This window comes from Neofelis nebulosa, chromosome 5 (genome assembly GCF_028018385.1).
Source record: "Neofelis nebulosa isolate mNeoNeb1 chromosome 5, mNeoNeb1.pri, whole genome shotgun sequence".
Taxonomy (NCBI): Eukaryota; Metazoa; Chordata; class Mammalia; order Carnivora; family Felidae; genus Neofelis; species Neofelis nebulosa.
Genome location: NC_080786.1, coordinates 103,593,628 through 103,616,487, shown reverse-complemented (window position 1 = coordinate 103,616,487; position 22,860 = coordinate 103,593,628). Strand labels below are relative to the sequence as shown.

General features: G+C 41.2%; 1 protein-coding gene across 1 annotated transcript in view; it reads right to left on the bottom strand.

The window, feature by feature from the left end:
- The window catches only part of MORC1 (MORC family CW-type zinc finger 1), a 165,242-nt gene that overhangs the window by 14,246 nt on the left and 128,136 nt on the right, over positions 1 to 22,860 (bottom strand). The window contains exons 21-23 of the mRNA XM_058732533.1: positions 11,629 to 11,698; positions 9,452 to 9,518; positions 5,720 to 5,866 (exon numbers count right to left, since the gene is read on the bottom strand). Coding sequence (XP_058588516.1) covers positions 5,720 to 5,866; positions 9,452 to 9,518; positions 11,629 to 11,698 — 284 coding nt within the window. The remainder of the gene's footprint in view (positions 1 to 5,719; positions 5,867 to 9,451; positions 9,519 to 11,628; positions 11,699 to 22,860) is intronic.

Here is a 22,860-nt window from a genome sequence, read left to right as displayed (position 1 = left end):
GGTCAGGAGGGCAGCGGAATGTGAAGGAAGTATTCTAGGCCAACTGCACTACGTGCTGGGGACAAGTATTTTCTGGCAATATTGAGCCCCCTGGCCACATTCAACCACTCTTTATAAAGTGCTAGAAAGGTGTTCAGTGCTACTATATGTTTTATAGTATATATAACCTCATGTAATCTTCATGGAAACTCTTTGGTTGAGGAATTATTCTTACCTTGAGCCGCTATGGTTTCCTGATTACTACGGACCCACCCCCACCACAGGCCCTAGTAGGTCCCCTGCACTTTCCTTTGTCTCTAACCCTCTAGGACCTCTGGTTTCTGCCTTTTACTCTCTCCTCCACAGAGCTGCTGATAATTAGCTTTTCCCTTGGGGATTCTGTCCCACAAAACTGATGAGACAGAGGACAAAGAATACAGGTCCTGCAGTCTCCAAGCACAAACACACAGACCTTTTCCTTTTTCTGAAAGATAAATTCGGAAAAAAACTGTCATATGCTGTTAGAAAACTGTAAGATACTAAAAATCACAGAAGAGGAGTCTGAATGCAGTTACGAACTCTTAAAAAAATTCCTTCATTTATTGTCTTGAGTCCCTTTCTTCAGTGATTTTCCTTGATGATATCTTCTTTTGTATCTTATCAAACCTCTCTCCACTCACAAACTTCAGGTGTCCTTTAGGACGGTCATAGTGATTCTCTAATCCATGAAAGGTCCTTCAAGGACATATGCCAGCACAAAACTCTAGGAATAAATTGGTGTCTGTTCACTAGTATCCACTTAATCAGGTGGACACTGTGCATTCTGGGAGATTCATGGGTCAAGTCCGCCTTTTCAACAGGACTCTTGTCCCACCAGAAACAGTCCTTCTTCCCTTGGAGCATTTACTCACAATTCTACCCCCCAGGCTTGACAATAAAATCAGGAAAATGTCTTTGTTTAACTCTATCTCTCTTCTCAAGAATTTAAGAAGCAAATATCCTAAAGATCTTCTAGAACTGTTACTTGCATCCAGGACCATAGGAGGTCCTTCGCTATGATGCCCATCTCACTGAATTCCTATCAAATCCATATCCGTATCTGCAAGCTTGAATTGGAAGTTTTTAAAGAGTTCAACTAGCTGAGCTCCAACAATGGGTCAGCACCGCTTCCATCTGCGATGGCCAAGCTGTGCAAAGCTGCAGCTAAGGGCCATTTCCTTTTCACTCCACAGTCATATTCCCTTCTCAACAGAACAGCTTTTTTCTTCAGAAAAGTCTCTTACTTGCATTAATACAGCTCCATTCTCTCTGGACATGAGCAGGGAAACACAGAGGCACCTGCTCATCCAGATGCTCTTTCTAAAAAAGTAACCTAGTTCATAGAAAAAGAGCAAGCCTCTTACTTGAGGTGGTTTGAAACTCTCTTCTCCATCCCAGTGAAAGAGAAAGATGAGGATGAATAGAAAAGGCACAGCTTCACTTTCTAAACCCAGGAATTAGGTCACAGTTTCCGACAGACCCCAATTGCTAGTGTTATTTACTTTCGTGGGCTTTCCTTTGCATCAGTAACTGGGAGCAACCTGTAACAAGTGCCATACGTTATTTTTTTTTTAAGTTTATTTATTTTGAGAGCGAGTGCATGCATGCTTGTCAGCAGGGGGAAGGGCAGAGAGAAGAAGAAAGAGAATCCCAAGCAGGCTCCACGCTGATCTCAGATCTCACAAATCGCAAGATCATGACCTGAGCTGAAATCAAGAGTGGGACACTTAACCAGCTGAGCCACCCAGGCGCCCCATGACTTCCTTTTTAAAATTTAATTTTTGATACTTTTAAAATGTAAGCTTACATAGGCTTTTGTGGAGTTGAAATAAATGAAGTCTGCCTGATTGTCAAGTTTACATATACATCAATAAACTGAAACAAGGTGTTATAAGGTTAGCAGTTAAAAGCAAGGACTATGAGAGCAGACCACCAGGATTCAAATTCCTGCTCTACTATCCAAGAATTATGTCAAGCTGGGCAAAGTAGTAAACCTCTACAAGCCTCAATTTTCTCATCTGTAAAAAGGGGATAATGAAAGTCTCTGTTTACAGGGCTGTTGAAAGGTTTAAGTGAGTTAACATATGCAAAGCTTATAGGACAGTGCCCAGAACACAGGAAGCACATAATAAATATGTATTATTATTATATCATCATTATTATTGAGAGTGACTTGAGATTTGATAGTACTCTAATATTTAGGACCAACTGATAGAATTTAACAGTCTGGATCTCATCTACCTCTGACTTAACACAACTCAGTCACACCCCATCATCTGAAAATATTTTAATATCCAGCAATTCTCTTCACTGCATTTTACATTAGTCCCTTTCAATTTCATTAAAAGTATTCTTTGAATATCTACTAATATATGTCAGACACAATGTGGAAAATCCAATCTATTTTCAAAGATGTTATTCTATTTGGGGATTAAATAAACTAATACACATAAAAAAAGTAATATAAGACAGGAAAACACTAAACTGAGTATTATCAGGTAGTGAAAATGAACATTGAAAACTACTATTTTTATTAATTTTATTCCATTAACATGAACTAAACAGAAGTGGCCAGACTCCACTTTGGCAGTGTGGAAAGGGATAAGGATGGAGTCATGTACAAAGTGAACCAAGTAGAGGGAAAGGATTCTAATGACTGTCCTTATAATGGGACAAGCAAGGCAAATCCAGTGAAACATGGTACCCTCCACATCCTACACAGCTAGCCACAATCTTCACGCCTTGAGAAATTTGAAGTCTAGTTAACACAAGGAATAACATGTGGACCAAATACAGGATAGCACAGCACAGGGGGGAAAAAAAATAACAAAGAAGACAAGAAATCTGTTTTCACCAGTGAAATGTGAGAAAACATACTACACACCACTAAAGGCAAAAGAGGAGACTGATCAATGAGGAGCTCATTTTGTTCCAGTTAAGCTTTGTGTTCTGTACAATTCTTTTTCTACTTAATACTTCTATAAAACAATCACCACAAAAAAACTCAAGCTGGGACAGAAAAGAGCTGATTTATTAATATGTTTGGCTTTCAGAGTCTTTAGTTGGTAATAGTATGATGATTTCAAGCACCAAAGATTCTATGTGTTCATCAGGAAGATGGTTTCTGGGAAATTTTTATTTTCCAGTGATGCCTAACTATAGAAGTGAATGTACTTTGAAGTCTCAGTACCTTCAATCACATTATCTCCTTTTAGGTCACATGTAACATTAAAATTAATAGTAATGATACACTTAAATGCATAACAAAAATTAGCCAAGGAAAAAATAAGGAAAATGATGATATATAGCAAAGTATCCAAACTCTACTGCAACACAACCAGACAGCTCTCCAGGTCTTAGTGTGAAGAGTAGCAAAGGATGTGTGTGTGTTTCAAAATGTGTGTGTACATGTATGCACACACACACACTTACATACATGTGTATGTTTCTGTATGTATATGTATGTAAGTGCATATATATGTACAGTTATATATATGTGTGTATGTGTGTGAATACGGGGGTTAAGAAGAGCATGAGACTCCAAATCAAGGAACCTAGGCTGAAACCCAGCCCTGTCCTAGCAGCTGTGTAACTGAGACTTTAAGTGTGTTTGTTTCTCCAAGCTTCAGTTTCATCACACATTCTTTAAAAAGTTAGAAATAATATCAACCTCCTAAGGTGGTGGCAGTAAGGAGCTAACATATACAAGACACTTGAGTGAATGCCTAAAATATACTAACAGCTCAAACACAATAGCTATTATTATCAAGAAGGCCTGGTTCACACGAAGCAATGTCCTAATCACGAGACATGTGGTCATTTTTAGTAATATGCACACATTTTATTGATATATACAGGCACATTCACATATATAACTTATTTTTTTATTTTTTTAAATATTTTTTAATGTTTATTTTTAAGAGAGAGAGAGATAGAGCACGAGTGGGGGGAAGGCAGAGAGAGAGGGAGACACAGAATCTGAAGCAGGCTCCAGGCTCTGAGCTGTCAGCACAGAGCCCAACGCGGGGCTCGAACCCACAAACTGTGAGATCATGACTTGAGCCGAAGTCAGACCCTTAACCGACTGAGCCACCCAGGCGCCCACATATATAATTTATTGCATGTGATGCATCGTAGTGGTCAACTGACATGCATGAATCTTGGAACCAGTAAGGAATAAACCAAGATTCAAATTTATGGCTACCTAACTTCAAAACTGAGGATCTTACATATTACTTCTGGACAAATACTGAAAGGAACTGGTTGGAGAATCCCATTCTTTAGGGACTATACTGTAGACCATGGCAGTATGAGACTGACATCCATCCAGATCATTTGACAAGTGGCCTTTTTCAACCTCATGATACCTGTACAACACTGAGGTCTGGCCTGCTTCCTCCTCTTTCCCAGGCTAGAGCTTGCCAACTCAGGTACTACGGCAGATTTAGTGGTCAAAACTTAAGTGTTCAGAAATGTAGCACTCTGGCTTCATTTCTTGGTCAACAACTTGCCTCTGGATCCCTAGTATCATTAGTGAAGATGTGTCCTGATGCAAAGTCCAAGCAGATCCACCTACATAGAACCAAGAGTGCTTCCTCCTTTCTCCTGGGACAGGAGGGATACTAGTAATGTGTTCCCAAGGGAACATATATGCTCATATATGCTCACATATGCAGAGCCCCCACAGCCCTGGATGTTGCCATAGAAATTTCCACAAAGCCCAGGACAACTGCAGAACTGAGTTCGAGTATTGCAGTGGTTTGCAGCCTATTTTCACACACAAGACCATAGCCTGGACCTGAGCAGAAAGCGTATGTATATGCCCCACCTCAACATTTCTTTTTGCCAACTCTCTAATTTCATTCTTCGCCAGCTGTCTTCTTCAGGAAGCTTTTGCAGTCATCACTGATCCGGAAGTCAAAGTAACTGTCTTAATGGAAAATACTATTCTGGCCAGGTCCTCTGGTGTGTTCTCCTGGGCTGAAAGCCTCTCACTTTACAACACAGGCCACTCACAGTCTGTGAACCCCAACCAAACCAATTGGCTCCATTAATTTAGAGGTGTTACTGCTCCTGCCCCTCCCTCTCCATATGTCACCTATTTTAGAGCACTCTTCTGTTACTAACTTCTTTGGCCCCCTCGTATCCTTGGTCCCTATTTGGAAAAATTCCAAATGCTGGACTTTATCCCCTCTCTTTCTCTATTCTTTGGGAACTGAGATCCAGACATCTAAATTCCTCATTTAACCTGCCCACAAATGTTAACATTCTACACTGAACCAAAAAGTAAAACTCAATTTCCCTTGGTAAGTTTAGTATCTAAAGCTACAATAGGAGAATTTGTAGAAGGCCATACAAATGTCAAGAGGGTCTTTGTCAGGCAAAAACCAAACAACTAAAAAATAAAAGAAAGAGGAAGGAAGGGAGGGAGGAAGGAAGAAATTCATAACACCCAGGACAGAACATCCACTATATTGCCAGACCATGTAACAACAGACAGATAGTGACTATAGTTCTATTTCAAGAGACATTTAACCCATGGTGCATCTGTATCAGTGTAGTTAGGGGACAAGTCATAGAGTCATTCTATTGAATCTTAACAACTTTAAGGCTCAGTAGGGGGAAAAAAAGAAGATCAGGAGCTGTCACTGCTTAGAAAGTTCAACAAAGCATATGGAAATATGTTAGCAAATATGTTTACCTTAAATTGGATGTCAGTTTTCTTACTGTTTCTTTGACATATGTGCTTTGAGAAGACTTTGTCAGTGAAGAAGTAACTCCACAACCACTATACACGGAAAAGCTGGCACTGTCTCCAGAACGTGGACTTAAGTCTTCCATCAGTGCACTGTGCAAAAACAAGCTGAGGCTTATAATTTCAAAGTAGGCATCACATTAGATACTCATAAATTCAGAAACATTAATATGTGACAAATGGAATGTTAATACACCACAAATGAGAGCAAGGCCATAAATATGCCAAAAACTACCATTTATGAATTCTCAATTAGAAAAATTACTATTTATTCCTGACAAATCTTGTTCGAAGGTTTTTGGGGAGCCACGATTAAACAGAATTGACAGTAATGTATTCTTAGCAACAGTAGTCACATACCATTTGTCTCATTGGCTGAAGGGGGATCTTAAACTAAAGTTCTGTTTTAGCCTGGGAAAAGGTACATACAGAAATAAAACAAAAAGGGGCAAAGTCCGTTGAAAGAATAACTTAGTCAAGATCTGGAAGAAGAAGAGTGTTCCAGGTGATGTGTAATGATCCCTGGCAGAAATGAGGTAGGACTGCTGGAAGAGTTAAGGGCCAGGCTGCAAGGGTGGCGTGCAGGGGAAGAAGAAGAAAGGGGGAGAGGCAGGGGCTGGCACTCGAGGCCATGGGGTGGAACTGGAGTTTATTCTAAGCAAAGTAGGCACTACCACTGGAGGGTTTCTTGTGTAGTGTATTGTGTTAATGAGACCCAAAGCTTTCAGTATTGTGGGAACAAAAAAAGTTTAAGAGGTCTGGGAAAACATGCAATTTGGAAGACAAAGCTATGTAGGCAGGAAGAGGTCCAATCGAGGAGGGTTCTGCTTGTCAAGTAAGGAGGAGATTGTAATCCTTTCAATGCTAACGTTAAGACCACAGCTCTAAAAAGTTTTGTATATTTATACTGGATGGGCCATTTAAAAATTGGATAACAGTTTAATCAAATGGAATGTGTTTCTACTGTCAACAGACTTTTGGCATTAATTCACTAACTTCAGCTGATATTTCACTTAAGATTAAGAACACTGTAACTAATGCTTGTCTATTAAAGAATACTTGCACAATATTGGAAGCCCATTGACTATAGATTCCTTTATGCTGAAATTTTATTAGTCTTTTTAAAAAATTTTTTAAATGTTTATTTATTTTTGAGAGAGAGACAGACCACGAGCAGGGGAGGCAAAGAGGAGACAAAGAATCTGAAGCAGGCTCCAAGCTCTGAGCTATCAGCACAGAGACCAACATGGGGCTCCAACTCATGAACTGAGAGATCATGACCTGAGCTAAAGTTGGAAGCTTAACTGACTGAGCCACCCAGGCACCCCTAAAGTAGTCTTGTAAGCAGTCTGTGTGCCTACCTCACAGAACTGTGCTGAGGGTTACCCCGGAAGTTAGCTCAATGCCGGGGCGCCTGGGTGGCCCGGTTGGTTAAACATCAAACTTCAGCTCAGGTCATGATCTCACAGCTTGTGAGTTCAAGCCCCGCATTGGGCTCTGTGTTGATGGTGCAAAGCCTACTTGGGATTCTCTCTCTGTCCCTCTCTGACCTTCCCCCACTTCCTCTAAGTAAATAAACTTAAAAAAAAACTTAAAGAAAAGAATTTAGCCCAATGCCTACTCTTAGTAAGTGCTCAGTCAAAAGTGCTTAGCACCTAATTATTATTGTTATTATGATCTTCCTTATCATCATGACCACTATTAATGAGTTTGATAAGATTCTTCCACTAAGATTGTTTTAGGGACACCTGGGTGGTTCAGTAGGTTAAGCGTCTGACTCTTGGTTTCAGCTCAGGTAATGATCTCACTGTGAGCGGGCTCTGCACTGGCAGCCTGGGGCCTGCTTGGGATTCTCTGTCTCTCTCTCTCTGCCCCTCCCCCACTTGTGCTGTCTCTGTCTCTCTCAAAGTAAATAAACTTAAAAGACTGTCTATGGTCTTAATTAGACCATAGTTCCAACATCCATGCTGTAGATATAATTCCAAGATGATTCAAAACAACACACAACCTCATACAAAGCTAAAAGTATCACACACACACACACACACACACACACACACACACAATGTGCTTTAGTTTTTTGGATAGATTTTAAAATTTAACTCAAATTTTAGTAAATAACTCTAGGTTAAACCACTATCCATAAAGTGGCCTAGCAACATCATGGGGGGAAAGCTGGACCATTTATTCAATCAACAAATGTATCATCTTTTGAGTCAGTTGCTATTCTGGACACCAATGACACAGAGGTGAGCAAGTCAGCCCTGCTCCTATGGAGTGAGTTAGGTCCTAGTGAAAAATATACAAAATCAGCAAGGTAGAATGTAAGATATTAAAATAAATAGATGATTCAATAAGACACTTTACAATAGGAATAAGTGCCCTGAAAACACCCGAGCAGGATGCTACGATCTGATAGTGCACCTTGTCAGGAGTGGGGTGAGCTATTTTCGATGGAGCGTGGAGATGCTTGGATGGAGACTCAGACACTTGCAGTTATGAAGAAGAAAATATATGGCCCCGGGCCTGATAGGAAGACAGACATTCAGACAGACAATTCCACTGGTCTTGACAATGGCGTTGCTCACCGTTGTGTGTCAGAATGTGGCTGATATTTAACAGGTAATTACTGAAGTGGAACGGATTATGACAATCTGACCCTTGCAACAGTGGCTGTGTGAAATCCTGAGTTTGCCTGCGAGAGTTGGGGTCCCCAGAGGAGAGAATACTTGAACCAGAACTTGAAGGAAAGACTAAAAGGCTGGTGTACAGCTTGCAGTGGGCAAAGGAAGCAATACAGACAAAGAGAGGGAAGTGTGATAAAGCTGAACTAAAAGCAATTCAGAAACTCTGGGAAGCAAAGTAAGGGCTACAGGGAGGGGCAGGACTGAAGGGGACTTGTGCCGTGCTAAGGAGTTTGTCACTTGCAAGTGATGGGGCCGTGACAGGCTTTTGAGTAGAGCAGAGAAGTGAGGGGAATTGAGTATTTGAGGGATGCCTCTTGTCAGCAAGTGTGGAAAATAAAACTCCTCTCTGCTTTTTTCTGGTACTTAATCCAATGTGCTCCTATGCAAAAAGAGCCCAGGATTTGGATTCAAAGACACAGGGTCTTCATGCCTGGAAAGCACCTGTGACAAGTTTGCCTAAGTGAGGGTAAGAGATTGCTTCCTTGAAAACATTCTTTTTATTTTATTGGGCGTCCAAAATATTCAGTTGATTTTATCTTAAAAGTGACAAAAGTCTCACGTAACAAAATTCTAGCAAGCAATGATTATTATAATTACATATACATATAACAACAAGATAATGAGCCACACGCAAAAAAAAAAAAAATCAAGTTCATGATTTCATGTTCACACCTTATACACATGTGACACTTTCAGTTTTTTGGCTATATTACAGTAATTTGAATTAGCTGCCTGCTGTGAGTAGGAAGTTAAGCCTGCTCCATTTCATTATCCCCAATCCTCACAAAAGAAAATGAAAAGGTTTGGGGAAAAGGTAAGAAACCCAGCCGTATTCTATTCTTTCTTGTCTCCTTTGTAAAATGAGGTTCCATTCTTAATTGCCTTTGCTTGTTGCTATTATTTTCTTTCTTCTTGTATTTAAACATTGATAATTACTTTGCAACAGTGTAATTGCACTCACTTGGAATTTGTATAATTGCAGTACACTCACCTTTCCCGATTAGGTAATGAAGCGTTTCTCTTCATTTCTGGAGTATCACTACACAGCTCCTGTTTTTCTTCAAAAGACAGACAAAATGAAGACAATTGCATTTTGATGATGACACAATACAGTGAACTGAAAGAAGTCTTGGTGGCTTATTAACTACTTGTGGATAATCTGGCTTTGTGTGTCAAACATCCTCTCGTAAAATTGCACAGTGTGTTCTTAATGCAACTTATAAAAACCTCTTAATAAAGTGTACATAGTGTATGTACTAATCCAAGAACCTCTGTAACTTGTTTTTTGCAAGCTCTTTTTCATGACGCTTATTATCTGCTATTGGTGTGCATAGGGGGGACTGCTGGGGGCCGTCAGGATTCCCTTCTCTCACCAGCCTCTGCCCAGACCACCTCCTGTCTTCCCCCTAGGATCCCATTCTATTCCACTTTAGGTTCAGGTTCAGAAACATCCTAACAGATCCTAACCAGAAACGTGTCTCTAATAGAGAGTCAAACTTTAAAGCAGGAAGAGACTCAGGAGTCATCTCGTGGATCTTCTCACTGAGAGAACCTCAGAATTGTAGGTTCAGGGAGGGTAGTGATTCATCTACAGTCCACAGAGGAGCAGAAATGCTTTGACCCCTTGGATTGGTTTTAAGATGGGGGGCAGTATAAGCAATAAGTCAATATATCCTTCTTCCTACCTGTCTCTAGAATTCATTGTGATAACTGTCCAAATATCTTGTTCCACCAAGTGAACCCTTGCCAGCAAGTTTAGGGCCATCACCAAGTGGAACAGCACAGCAACAAAGAAAGTTTTAGATGGTAGGTGAATGGCTCAGGGTCTGCCTGACTACTTTAAATAAAAGAGGCTTTCTAAGCACATTGCAGGCACCATTGATTTTACTCACTGGCTTGCATAATAAAAAGTGAATTTTTTTTTTAGCCCAACAGCCAACTAATCTATAATTACAGTCATTTGAAAATATTTCACAACTTGTTCTTTCCAAACCCAGGACGAGCATTTGAAATTAAATATTAATTTTAGGATCAAAATTGTATTAACAATTTTTCCATTACTATTTGGAAATTCAACAGGCACATACTTGAAATCATGTGAATAGTTTGAAATTTCTATAAAACACTGGCTTTAAAATCAAGAGAGCCTTACAAAAGAAATCCTGATTATGGGATTGCAAATTATCCTAATTAAGATGAAACAGAAAAAACAAAGTGTGATTTCTTAGGGATCTCACTAATGGGTTCAAACATAAAGACGTGAGTGAGTGACTGATTAGGTTACCAAAGCAACAAAGTATGAAGGAAGGGAGAGCTTACCACCAAAAGTGAACACACAATGATGGCAAGGACCCCGATACAACAAGGACTGGGAACAATAGCCAAAATGAGCTGAGATTTACTAGAGAGACTAAGAACGGCTTTCAAACTTATTTCAGAATAAGAAGATGACAATGAAAATGACAGACTTGCTGCTTAGGCCCAATGGTATAATATTAATATAAAACAGAGAATGGTACAATGACAACAATATAATAAAAGAGGTAGCCATAGTAGTACGCAGACACTAAGAAAACAAAACTTTGAGTCCAGGATGCTTCCAGCTTCTCTATCCTGGGACATTGTTTGGGATTGAATATTATAAGGCAACTCTAAGTTTAAAAAAAGTTCAAGCCTCTCACCTGAGAGAAAGCACATCCCATGGGTGTAAAGGAACCAATGAATGTGGGTGTTGAACTAGTCTTTGTGATCTCAAGGGAATCACGAAAAGCAGGAAAAGGAGTAAATAACTGAAGGAGGAGGAATGTCATTATAATTTTCAAAACACAGTCTGAAAATTAAAGAGCTCATATCAACTCTTTCCAAATTTCTAGACAGAATTCAATGCAGAGGGTGATATGAGTCTACTGTGAGGGACGTCAGGCTGTGTGGCAGTGCTGGGAGCCCCCTTCTTAGGAACAAAGTGTCCCTTGGCCCTTCAAATCACATGAGATTGGCAGTTTACTCTCTTCCCACCCCTCTTCCCACTTCTGGGACAACCAATTGTTACTTTTTAAAATCCAAGCTGTTGCCAAACTTGTGACATGCCACATAAGTCATATTGAAAACAACTCAAACATTACAGCTAATAGATGTAATAGATGTAAACTGAATTCTTTTTTTTTTTACCTTTTTTCATAAGAGAAACTTCCTTTTTTTCTTGTTTCAATGAAAGATCAGTGTCACTTTTATCTAAAACCTGAAAAACAAGCTGTTTACTTAAAGCTGCACAAAAATACAGGATATATCACAGGGTGCAAAATGACCTTGAGTACCAGTGCCCACATCAGAGAGAGAGGCCAGGGGTACAGTTTACGTGCATGTTGTGAAGGGAGACAATCATGTGAGCTGTAGAAAATTATATTGGTGTGCATCTCAAGAATAGTTACATCAAAACTGTCATACATAATTCTGCCATTTCTATATAGGGGTTTTGATACTTCTATCAATATCTGTACATATATTTTAAAAAATCCGTATCTTACATGAATGTAACAATGACTCTAACAAACAAGCCAAGTATTTGATTCACCAGGAGCAATGATGGAGCCTCTGCTGTTTTGAGGAGGCTTATCACACTTGTGGTCCATACGGAGCAGACACAGAGCATGAGGTCAATCAGTGTCACGCAGTGAAATGTACATCAGTACAATCAGTGCAATGAAAACCTTGCGGAGGTTGCGGCCTGGGACCTGAGGCCCCAAAGTATGATGGGGAAGAAGACATGGATGGGGATGGGGATTACACTTGGGTGTTGACAGAAGGGTCGCCTGGTCATTTGACCGAATTCCTAGAAATCTGCCTAAAAGGGATTGTGGAGCCTTAATGTGTTAAAGCCAGTAGAGTGGGTGGCACTTGAGAGTAAGGGTGTGTGTGTGGGGGTGGGTGGGTGTGGGTGTTTGCTGTCTGGGTTGTGGGGGAAGTGGGAGTTGTGAGAGCTGAGGGGAACAGTGTGCCATCCAGAAGCCGTGTCCGCCATTGCTTTGGGAATCCTGAAGACCCATTTGGCAAGGCTCACACAAGACAAACTTACATTTTGGGAATGTACTTCTTTAGATAAGAAAGGGAGAGAGTTAGTTTATGCCCTTCAGGAAAATGGACCCAGAACGTTCCCTTTGTGTATTTTGCAAATCTGTGAGAAGGTGGGGAAACAGGCAGTAGAAGAGAAAAATGGAGAAGGCAGGGGTAAGGCAAAAGCTCCTTGATCTGAAGACCACCGAACAGGTGCTGAGACACAACTGTGTCCCCACGTCCATGACCTCGTGGAAGGCACGGAGCTGTTGGCTTTCTGGAGCTTGCCCACCGTGTCTGTGTCCTGCGCCTTTCAATACCCCTCCGCCCTGCCAAACAGACATGGGAGGGAGAGGCTATCTCCCACCTTTTCTCTCCTCCCAGGAAACACAGGCATATATTTTACACGGCACTCTGGAAACTGTGCTCCATCAGGAAGCAGGTTAAATGGGCACACATGGAGCCTAGCAACAGAAGGCCTTTGAGGCTGTCCATCATTGCTGTTTCTATTTCACTCAAGTCCATCAAAAGAAAAGCCTTGTTAGGTAAGGGCAAATAAATAAAACTGATTCTAAGATGCTTTTGTCCATTTCAGAATAGTTTTGTACTTATACTGTAAAAAAATTTGTGCCCCAGAAGTAAAGCGCACGTATTTTTTAAAGTTGATTTTGCAAAATGACCTTAAAATGTACATCTTATTTATCTCTGATGTATCATAAAACTTAAGGTTTTCTTTTAATGTGCTGATATATACAGGAAATCTACATGCTTTTTTAAGTGCCTCTAACTTTGAACTAAACATTTTTGACCAGTTTATAAGCAGCATAACAGCAACCATAAAATAAGCTGACAAGAGGAACGATGTGATGCCTCTAATTATATAATCACTTTATTGTAATCCATGATAATCCTGCTTGGAATGTGTTCATTTTCTTTGGTACCTCTTCCTTGTGATAAAAATCAGACAAGACGGAAGCAACCAAGATTAACAAAACTGACAGCACTCCCAGTAAGGAACTTTTGTTGGTGGTGTTATCAGCACAGCCTCATGAAATTAATTGCTTTTGCATTTTATTGTTTAGTTCCCTGCTTTGAGCCCTGCCTTGTAGCGGCTGTTTCTGTGAGAGCATCAGATATGTCCCCTCCTTCCAAAAATGGCACCCAAACAAAGCTTTCCCATCTGTACTGCAGGAGAGGTTTTCTTCTTTTCTTTTCCTTTCTCGTATTTTCTTTATTCTTTGGCATAGAGATGCTTGAAAGATTTTGGATAAACAATTCACACCTACAGTATTTCCTTTCAAATAACACTGTGTAAATATCTGAGTTCATAGGATGCCGTCTTCTATTACAATGTACTTGTGGCTTTGAAGGTCTGAATTTTTTCAAGTTGAGACAATAAGACAGGCAGTTGTCTTTTCAATGACACTATTTGTATATTTTGATACTACTTACAAAGCTCTTTCATATACATCATTTCATTAAAGAAGTGTTCTCCAGTCTCTTAGGCTTAACTGTGTTTCATACTCTGTAGTTTGGGGATATCTCTTTCCTAAGATTTTACCTCAGTCATGAAACTGATAACACCTCCCACATAGTAAATGAGATTACAGTCAAGTCTTAACATGGGGTTTTAGATCCCTTAATTAAGATTATGTTAACAATGAGCAGAGTGGGATTTGTCATTTCTCCAAAGGATGCAGGGGATCAGCATAATACCACATGCTCAATTTTGTAAAGTATCTATTTAAGGGGATAAATAAATCATAAATAAGTTAGAGGGAAAAAAAAAACATACCACAGCCAGCTGTGTAACATTTATCTAATTCAGCTGTTAAGGATGTTTAAGAACTGGTTGGTATCCCTTTTTCTGCTTTCTTTCCTTCTATTTCTTTGCTCCTCCCATGTCTACCACAAGCATTTACTATTATCAAGGACCCAAAAACGCTACCAGACCAGTAACGCCTTCCTGCCAAACTCAAAGGCCCTTTCTGGGCTCCTGGGTGGCTCAGTTGGTTAAGCATCCAACTTCAGCTCAGGCCATGGCTTGTGGGTTCGAGCCCTGCGTCGGGCTCTGTGCTGACAGCTCAGAACCTGGAGCCTGCTTCTGATTCTGTGTCTCCCCCTCTCACTGCCCCTCCCCTGCTCATGCTCTGTCTCTCTCAAGAATAAACATTAAAAAAAAATCTAAAAATAAATTCAAAGGCCCTTTCTGTTTTCACTCTTCCATAGTAAACATTATGTTCTAGGCTCCTCTCTTTCATCCATAAATATATTCAATAAAATTGAGTTCCCAGTATGGGTCGAACACTGTTATGATAAAGAATACAAAGTCCTGCCTTATGGGCTATTTTCTAGTGAGGGAAAAAAGAGATGTTAAGTAAATAAAAAGACAGCTATGTTAAGTTCTGTGAAGAAAAGAAACACGGGCAAGAGAAAGACAAGAGCCCAGGTACACCACACCTGAGCCCCGCTGCCTTTCCGGACCCTGGTGTTCTCACTCTGCATCCTCCACCTCTCCCCTCTACCACTTTTCCATACACATGCCGGGTACCCTCTTCTCTCAATGTCTTTGGTTTGTTTGCTGTTGATTTGCTTGTGCCTCCAACTTTTTTCTAGTTTTTCCTCAAACTTCCTTCAGTCGGGCCTTTCCTGCCAACTCTGTGTAAAACTGTACTCACCCTCGCCACGCCCGACACTGACACTTTGTACCCTTTCCTCTGTGTTACTGTTCTCCTTAGCACTTACCATTATCTACCCTGCCACACAGTTTACTTCTTTGTCTTGTCTGTGGTCTGACTGCCCCCACTGGAATGGAAGCGCCACGAGGATGGGGAGCATGGCCCATTATCTTCCTTCTGTATCCCCAATGTCTAGGAGAGTAACTGACACTCACTATACTCACAGAATCAAAGAAAGTCTTGACAGTACATGCGTGTTGCTGGGGGAAGTGGAGTCCAGGCATTGCAAACAGCCAAGGAAAAGTCAGGGAAGCAAAAATGAGCTTAAGGAGTTGGCGGTCAAGGAAGGTCAGGGTGGCGACAGTGGAATGAATGAAGGGACAAGTGGTAAGGATGAGAATGCAAAGGAGGTCAGGCTAGGTCATCTAGGGCCTCGGAGGGCACAGCAAGAACACTGAATTCTGTTCTCAGTGTGAGCGGAAGCCACTGGAGGGTTCGGAGGAGGAGAATGACGTGATCTGACTTATCTTTTAAATGAAACAGTCGGATTTTTAGACAGTGGAGGCCAACAGAAGCAGTGAAATCATTGACAGGGCCATTGCTGTGGCCCTGACAGAGATGTTGGTGAATCAGTCAGGGTGGTGGCTATAGAGGAGGAAAGCACAAGGGGTCCATTCAAAGGCTGATTAGGCACAATTGGCTGAGAGGGTGAGCACCCCGTGTGAAAGGAGGAGAGAATTCAGGATACCTCCCAGGCTGTGGCCTGAGTAACTATGAATGGCGAGGCCATTCACTAAGATAGGGAAGCATAAGAAGTCCCTTGCAATTCCTTCTTCCCTTGATTTCTATAGCCTTCTGTGTCCCAAATCTCCTAGGACATGAATTTTTCTGTCTACACTTAATCCTTCAATGAACCTGTTAAAATTTCAGGGGGTTAAACTTTCACCCTTATGCAAACAATGGCCTGATCAGCATCATCAACCCTAACTTTTCATCTTTGCTCCAGTTATTTCCAACTGACTTCAGGGTGCCTGCACTGGAACATTTTGCTGACACTTCAGATCTTTAGTCCCACATTTGCCCACTCAGATCCCCTGGTCAGCTCTTCTCTTCCTATTTGTAATAACATGTTGTTCCAGGCTGCCATCTCAAAACTTCTGTCACTGTTTAGTCTCCCATGCTCCTCTCCAATTTCTGTTCATTTTCCTTCCAAATGGTTCCATTTTCCTTGTCATCCTTATACTACAATCTTTAGGCAGCAGATGAGACTTGATTCTTTGGTCTTTAGTTTCTCCTTTGCCCAGTAGAGTACAGCAGCTTTATCACAACCCAGTTCATTTTTTTTTTTTAATTTAAAAAAAAAGTTTACTTATTTTTGAGAGAGAGAGAGAGAGAAAGAAAGCATACATGGGAGGGGCAGAGAGAGAAGGAGACAGAGAATCCCAGGCAGACTCCATGCTATCAGCACAGAGCCTGATGTGGGGCTCGTACTCACAAACCATGAGATCATGACCCAAGCCAAAACCAAGAGTTTGGATGCTTCACTGACGGAGCCAGCCAGCCGGGCACCCCCAAATCAATTTTTCTAAGTGAAATCTCCATGGTTAAATGTTCCCTCTCAAAAAGTACCCACAGATCCTGACTGGTTACTACCTCAAGTTCAAACTCTTCACCTGGCTTTCAAAGCCCTTCTCAATGTTATTGTAAGTTATCAGAACATAATGTCAGTATTTCTTAACAAACTCCCTCGGCTATAACCAGACGGCTGTCCTCAGAATTTTCTAGAAGCACCACATACACTTTTGCCTCCACACCTTGGCCACCTTTGCCCATGCAGTTCTATCTGGTGTGCCTTTCCCTCTTTCCCTCTTGTAAATGCTTCCCACCTTTCAAGATAAATGCAAGTCCTTCTCTTTCCTTTTTATTTACTCCAGCCCATACTGATTTCTTCCTTTCTCTGAGAAACTATGAATCATAATTACAGTTTCTATTATTATTAATAGCCAAGCATCTTATCTATGTAACCCATACAAGACTGGGATCCCGTAGCAGCCTTGATTCTTGCATGATACATCAGAGCAGAACCTGGGTCCATCTCCCAAAAACAAACCCATCTCTGTGAAGCATCAATAAACATAGACTTTACTGAAGACTGTGTTCAGAAATGGAAGCAATGGTGATACACAGCAAAAAATCAATTTCAAATCACCATGAAGCACCTCTATATCTATTTCCTCAACCGTTGCCTGCCTTCTCACCTCTCTCCCCACACTTTCCCCTCCAGCCTCTCCAATTCCAATTCCACAACACCAGGTTTTCAGCTTTGGGATTACCCTCTTCCTTCCCTCAACCCCTCACGCGCACCCCCTCTAGCTCTCCCTTTGCTTCCACAAAGTGATTTCACTCTCTCAATTTTCATTCTTTACTCCCATCTCCTGGCCCAACCAATTAAGGCTTGAATTTTCCCTCTTCATAAAATGGCTTTTAAAAATGTTTTTCATAACACAAATAACTATTTTCATTCTGTGCACAAATCATCACATTAATTCTCATAAAAACCTTGAAAGTAGATAATATTATTATTCCCATTTTATAGACAAGAAAACAGAAGACCATAAGTTGATACAACTGACAAGCGGCAGGTAAGTTTGAATTTGAACCTGGGTCTGTCAGAGCACAGAGCCTGTCAACGTTCCGTAAAATAATGCTAACGCGTGGTTTTGTAAAATTATCTTCCAATTTTCCTGCTCCTTTAGAGCAAGTATCATATATTTTTCATGCGTGTCTCTCAAAATCTCTAACATAGTACTGTTCAATACATTCGTCTTAACGTTCATGGTTGCTGGCAGTCACTGGCACTTGAATATTCAGATTCATAAGTTGCTCAAGAGATTTTCCTTTAGGTCCGGCGCTGGCTGTATCATATACTGACTCTGTGTCTGTTGCAAGTCTGCTGGTGAGTTGATGAATTATGCTGTGGAGGGTGAGCATAGACCATTTTTCCTCTGAAGCCCTCAGGGCAGCTCTGGTTTGTATCTCATAAAGGAGCTGGCTCCGCCTGTGAAATTTCTGATGCCGTTAGCAACAATCACAGCATTCTCCAAGTTCGTATAGAAGCAATGGTAACATCATCAACCAGGAAAACTAAGAAATGGCCTGTTTTTGAAGGTAAGGCAACTTCGATCATCTGAAATCATGTTTTTGTGATACCCGAGCAGTTTCCCATTAAAAACAATTTCTGTTAGGAGTTGGAAAAATGATACATATTTAGGGTGAATGCAGCTGATTTAGGGACTGGCTATGCAGGTTGTTTTTCTTCTCTCTCTACTTGCTTTGCGGCTGAGTCATCTTTTCACCTCATTGTCATATAGCACTGCTGACCAAACAGACCGCTGTTAACTGTTATTTTTGGGGTGCCGTGGTTTGGTCTTGTTTGGCTGCCACAGAGGATAGACATAGACACTGGAAACTCATCAGCTATTCCAGATGTCCCCCAGATTTTGTGACATGCCACGGAGCCCCTGTCAGTGGCCCTAGGGATTCACACCCGGTTGATGACTTTCCTGAGCTGGAATCAGCCTCTTTTGAAAGATGCCCCCAAATGCTAACCAGGTGTAATTGGTAAAGGACTTAGTTCTGAGACAGAAAGATGCTTCCACCCACTCATTCCTTTATTCATATATCTTTCTTTAGCCCCAGAGAGTGCCACATTCTGGGCTAGACAATAGAGGTTACTTCTTTCATAGCAAATACAGAGACTCCACTGCCAAACTCTTGAAATACATCTGTCAACGACGATCTGGCCAGTAAGTTTTCTAAAGTGTCTGCAGAAAATGAAATGAATCCATCTGCCAATCTGTGCTTGAGGACAGGTGCAAGCCAAAAATGACTGAAATGGCCACAGAGGACAAAAAGACTCAAGTCAGTCCAACCAAAATGGTGGTATTATTCCTGGTTATTAAATAGGCAGGTCTAGGGGGCACCTACGTGGCTGAGTTGGTTAAGTGTCGAACTCTTGATTGTAGCTCAGGTCATGATCTCACATTTTATGGGATAGAGCCCTGTGTCAGGCTCTGTGCTGACAGTGTGGAGCCTGCTTGGGATTCTCTCTCTCCGTCTCTCTCTCTGCTCCTCCCCCGCTGGCACCCCCTCTCCTCTTTCAAAATAAACTTATAAAATAAAGTAAAATAAAATAAAATAAAAATAGGCAGGTCTAACCTAACCTGAAATAACCACAACAAATGTTCTTTCACTGTCTGAGCAACCTAGCTTTGCTACTGATATTCAGAGCAGACACACAAAAAAATGATTATTATAAAATTTGGAAAAACAGCAAATACCAGTATTCAGGAAGGCGGTAAATGCTGCTTCATATTAGAGTCGGAAAATATGCATAATGTCAATTTGGAACACGTACTCCACCAAGATGAATAAAAGCATAGACACGTGCAACAAAAAGTTGGTACTTTTATCACTCTGACTTGAGTGTCAGAAAATTATTCCCACTCAACTTCTCTAACTTACTGTTGGCATTTGTAATTTTATTCCCCTGGTGTTACTGAATTTTGAAAGTTTCTTCAAACTGATCATTTCCTTTCCTGACAATCTGCTGGAGTTTGGCAGCCTAATTTTCCCAGTCACCTTTCAGAACAGACACCCTAGGACACCTAGTCTGTATGGTCTCTTCTTACATCTCATCTGGTATGATAACTTGAGACGGTGACCTCCTTGCTAGGATGCTTGGTAATCTAGTCCCACTGCTTTGCTTTTATTTTTATTGCTTCTGCTAAGCATAGGGTAGTGACAGCTGATCAGATGGCTTCATTTTGAAGGGCACTGGGATGGTATGGAGTTCAGATGCCAAAATTTTGCCTGGAGTAAAGCTGAACTGCCAATATATCACATAGCAAGGCACCAGAGTTTTTAATTGAACTTAGACAAACTTTTAATTACAATAGTACCGCAGGGCAATGTTCTGGTAAAGCAAAACTGTGGTAACCTTCACTCAGACATTGATTCCCCTGACAGAGGCTAGTGCATTATAAGAGGTGACCTAAAAGAATTTCTTCTTCCTCCCATCTGGGGTTAACTAGGAGATATTTTGAACCTTACACGTAGGATTCAAAATGCCTGAGACAGAAGGAGTTCAGAATATCCAGTATTCATCAAAAGAGAAGGCAGGGACGTATTTTGAGCATGGAAGATGAAAAATAATAGAATTCTCTGGAGTCCAAAGATCAGGCAATGCCAGCTCATGGAAGGGGTTGATGGCCAAGTTAGGACCACAACCACATTACTACAAGTGATAGCCCTGGACAAGGAAAAGATTCTCCTTTCCAGGAATCATCCCTGTGATGATGATCCTGATGATTACTATGTGACTCCGGGTTGACAGGAAAGATTAGAGTCAGGTCTTAAGCAGAAAAGATCTTTACTGGATAGGTCAGATTTAGGGTATATAAGGGGGGGGGGGAAATGTGCTAAAGGGAAGTTAGCTTAATGTGGGCAAGGAGGATGGATTGATTTTTTGAAATGAATTCAAGACTTTTGGCTGGAGAAGGCCCATCTCTGGAACTTAGGAAACCTGTATAAGCCCAAATGCTAATTATTAATCAATGCAGTATTTATTTGTACCTAGAAATCCTCACCCCTGAGTAAAGTGTATTTGTGTACTCCAACCAACCTGTGTGGAATGGGCTGGGTGAACGGACATGGGGGACAGTATATGGATGACAAGTGGAGAAGTCATAAGGAGATGCAGTGAAGAAACTGAGAGTTCAAGCTGAACAGCTGGGGCTCAAGGTAATCACTTCTTGGCAGTGTAACTCTGAGCAAGTTTATTTTCCCCACCTCTAAGATGGGGATGAAAAGAGAACTTACCCCTCAAGTTAAAAAGAGAATTGGATGAGATGATATATGTGAAGCCCGGGGCCTCAATTTCATCATGGCCACAGAGAAAGAGGAAAGGCTAATCCCACTAAAACTAACATATCCAGGCACACACACAGCATAATTTCAGAAGAATACAGTCTTACAGGGTCAGAGATAATAAATCTGGATCACATTTGCTACCCTGAAGTGGTGGAGGGAATTGCAGCTGAGCTGACGAGCTCGTGAAAAATAACAAAAGAAATTTGCTGCGGTGCAAACAGATAGCCCAACACGTATCATCCCCAAAGGTCCAATGGGGAGGCTACCTAGGGCATTTTGGAGAGGTCTGAAATGTTCTTAAAAAACTCTTCATTATTTTCATGACACTTTTTTAATCTATAGAAAATGCATAGAGTTTTAACTGAATCCCAGTTGGAGACTTCCACAGTGCCAGATGACGTGCAAGGTCTTACCAAGAACACTCTCATTGCGTGGACTTTGAAAACGCATGGACTGCACTGGCTAACAGGCCAAGTATAAATTAATATCAACATGGAAAAAAAAGGCTACAGAGGCAACACCAGTGAACTACATGATCAGAAAACCAACTGGAGATAAGGAAAACGAAACCCAAAGTGCCACACGAATGATTTGGGAGCATGTTAAATGTGAGACACAGTGTGGAACACAGAGACAAACATTAAAAATGACTAGAAAATGAGGATTATCTCAGTGAGAAAAGAAAACAAAAGAATATGTTTTCCTAAAAAACAGCTTCAATAGACCATAGGCCTTGAAGAGAAAGGAATATGAGGAGCATTCCATCAAGAATGAGGCAGAGGGGGGGTGTCTGGGTGGCTCAGTCGGTTAAGTGTCCGACTTCAGCTCAGGTCACGATCTCACAGACCGTGAGTTCAAGCCCCGCGTCAGGCTCTGGGCTGATGACTCAGAGTCTGGAGGCTGCTTCCGGTTCTGTGTCTCCCTCTCTGTCTGCCCCTCCACCGTTCATGCTCTGTCTCTCTCTGTCTCAAAAGAAACGTAAAAAATAAATGAATAAATAAATAAATAAATAAATAAATAAATAAATAAATAAAAGAATGAGGCAGAAGGAGTGGAGGAAGAAGTCAGGTAAAAGGGTGAAACAGTGGTAAGGCTGAGTGCCACAGATGAGAGGTCTCGGGAAGACGAGGGATACCATGGCCGCAGTAACCAGCAATGTCAGATTCGACAGAGATCTGAAAAGCCATCAACATTCTCGCCATTTCAAAGTTGCACAACTGTCAGGAGGACAGTCAGAGTGAGGTGAGCCCAAAATTTGGAAGAGAGAGAAAGGAAGTACGTTAATATGAAAAAAATCCATTCAAAAGGCAGACTGACAGACACAACCAAAGAAAGAATGTGCTTATCAGCATGGACCTGTTCTCCATACATTGTGAAGATACATTCCTAGGAGCACAGATAGACACAGGGCCTGGGTGCTGGGCTAGCGCCCTTTTAGTGTTAGTCACGTTGGTAACATCGGCCCTGTCATGCATTTTAAGGGAGGTGGATATGGCAGCCTGTCTTAGCTGGAAGCCTTTTAAATATTCAGGCACATAACTCACCAGTAACTGTCAGCCTGTAATCGGCCAGCCCATGCAGATTGGCATAAAGAGTGAGAATGCATGGTGTAAGTCAGCATGTGCCTTCCAAGTGGACAGAGGCTGTGTTTATCTTACAAATGACCCAACTGCCATTATGCTCTTATACAACAGTCTCATGAGTTTGGATAATGAAAAATCATCCCTGTGAGATGGACCCT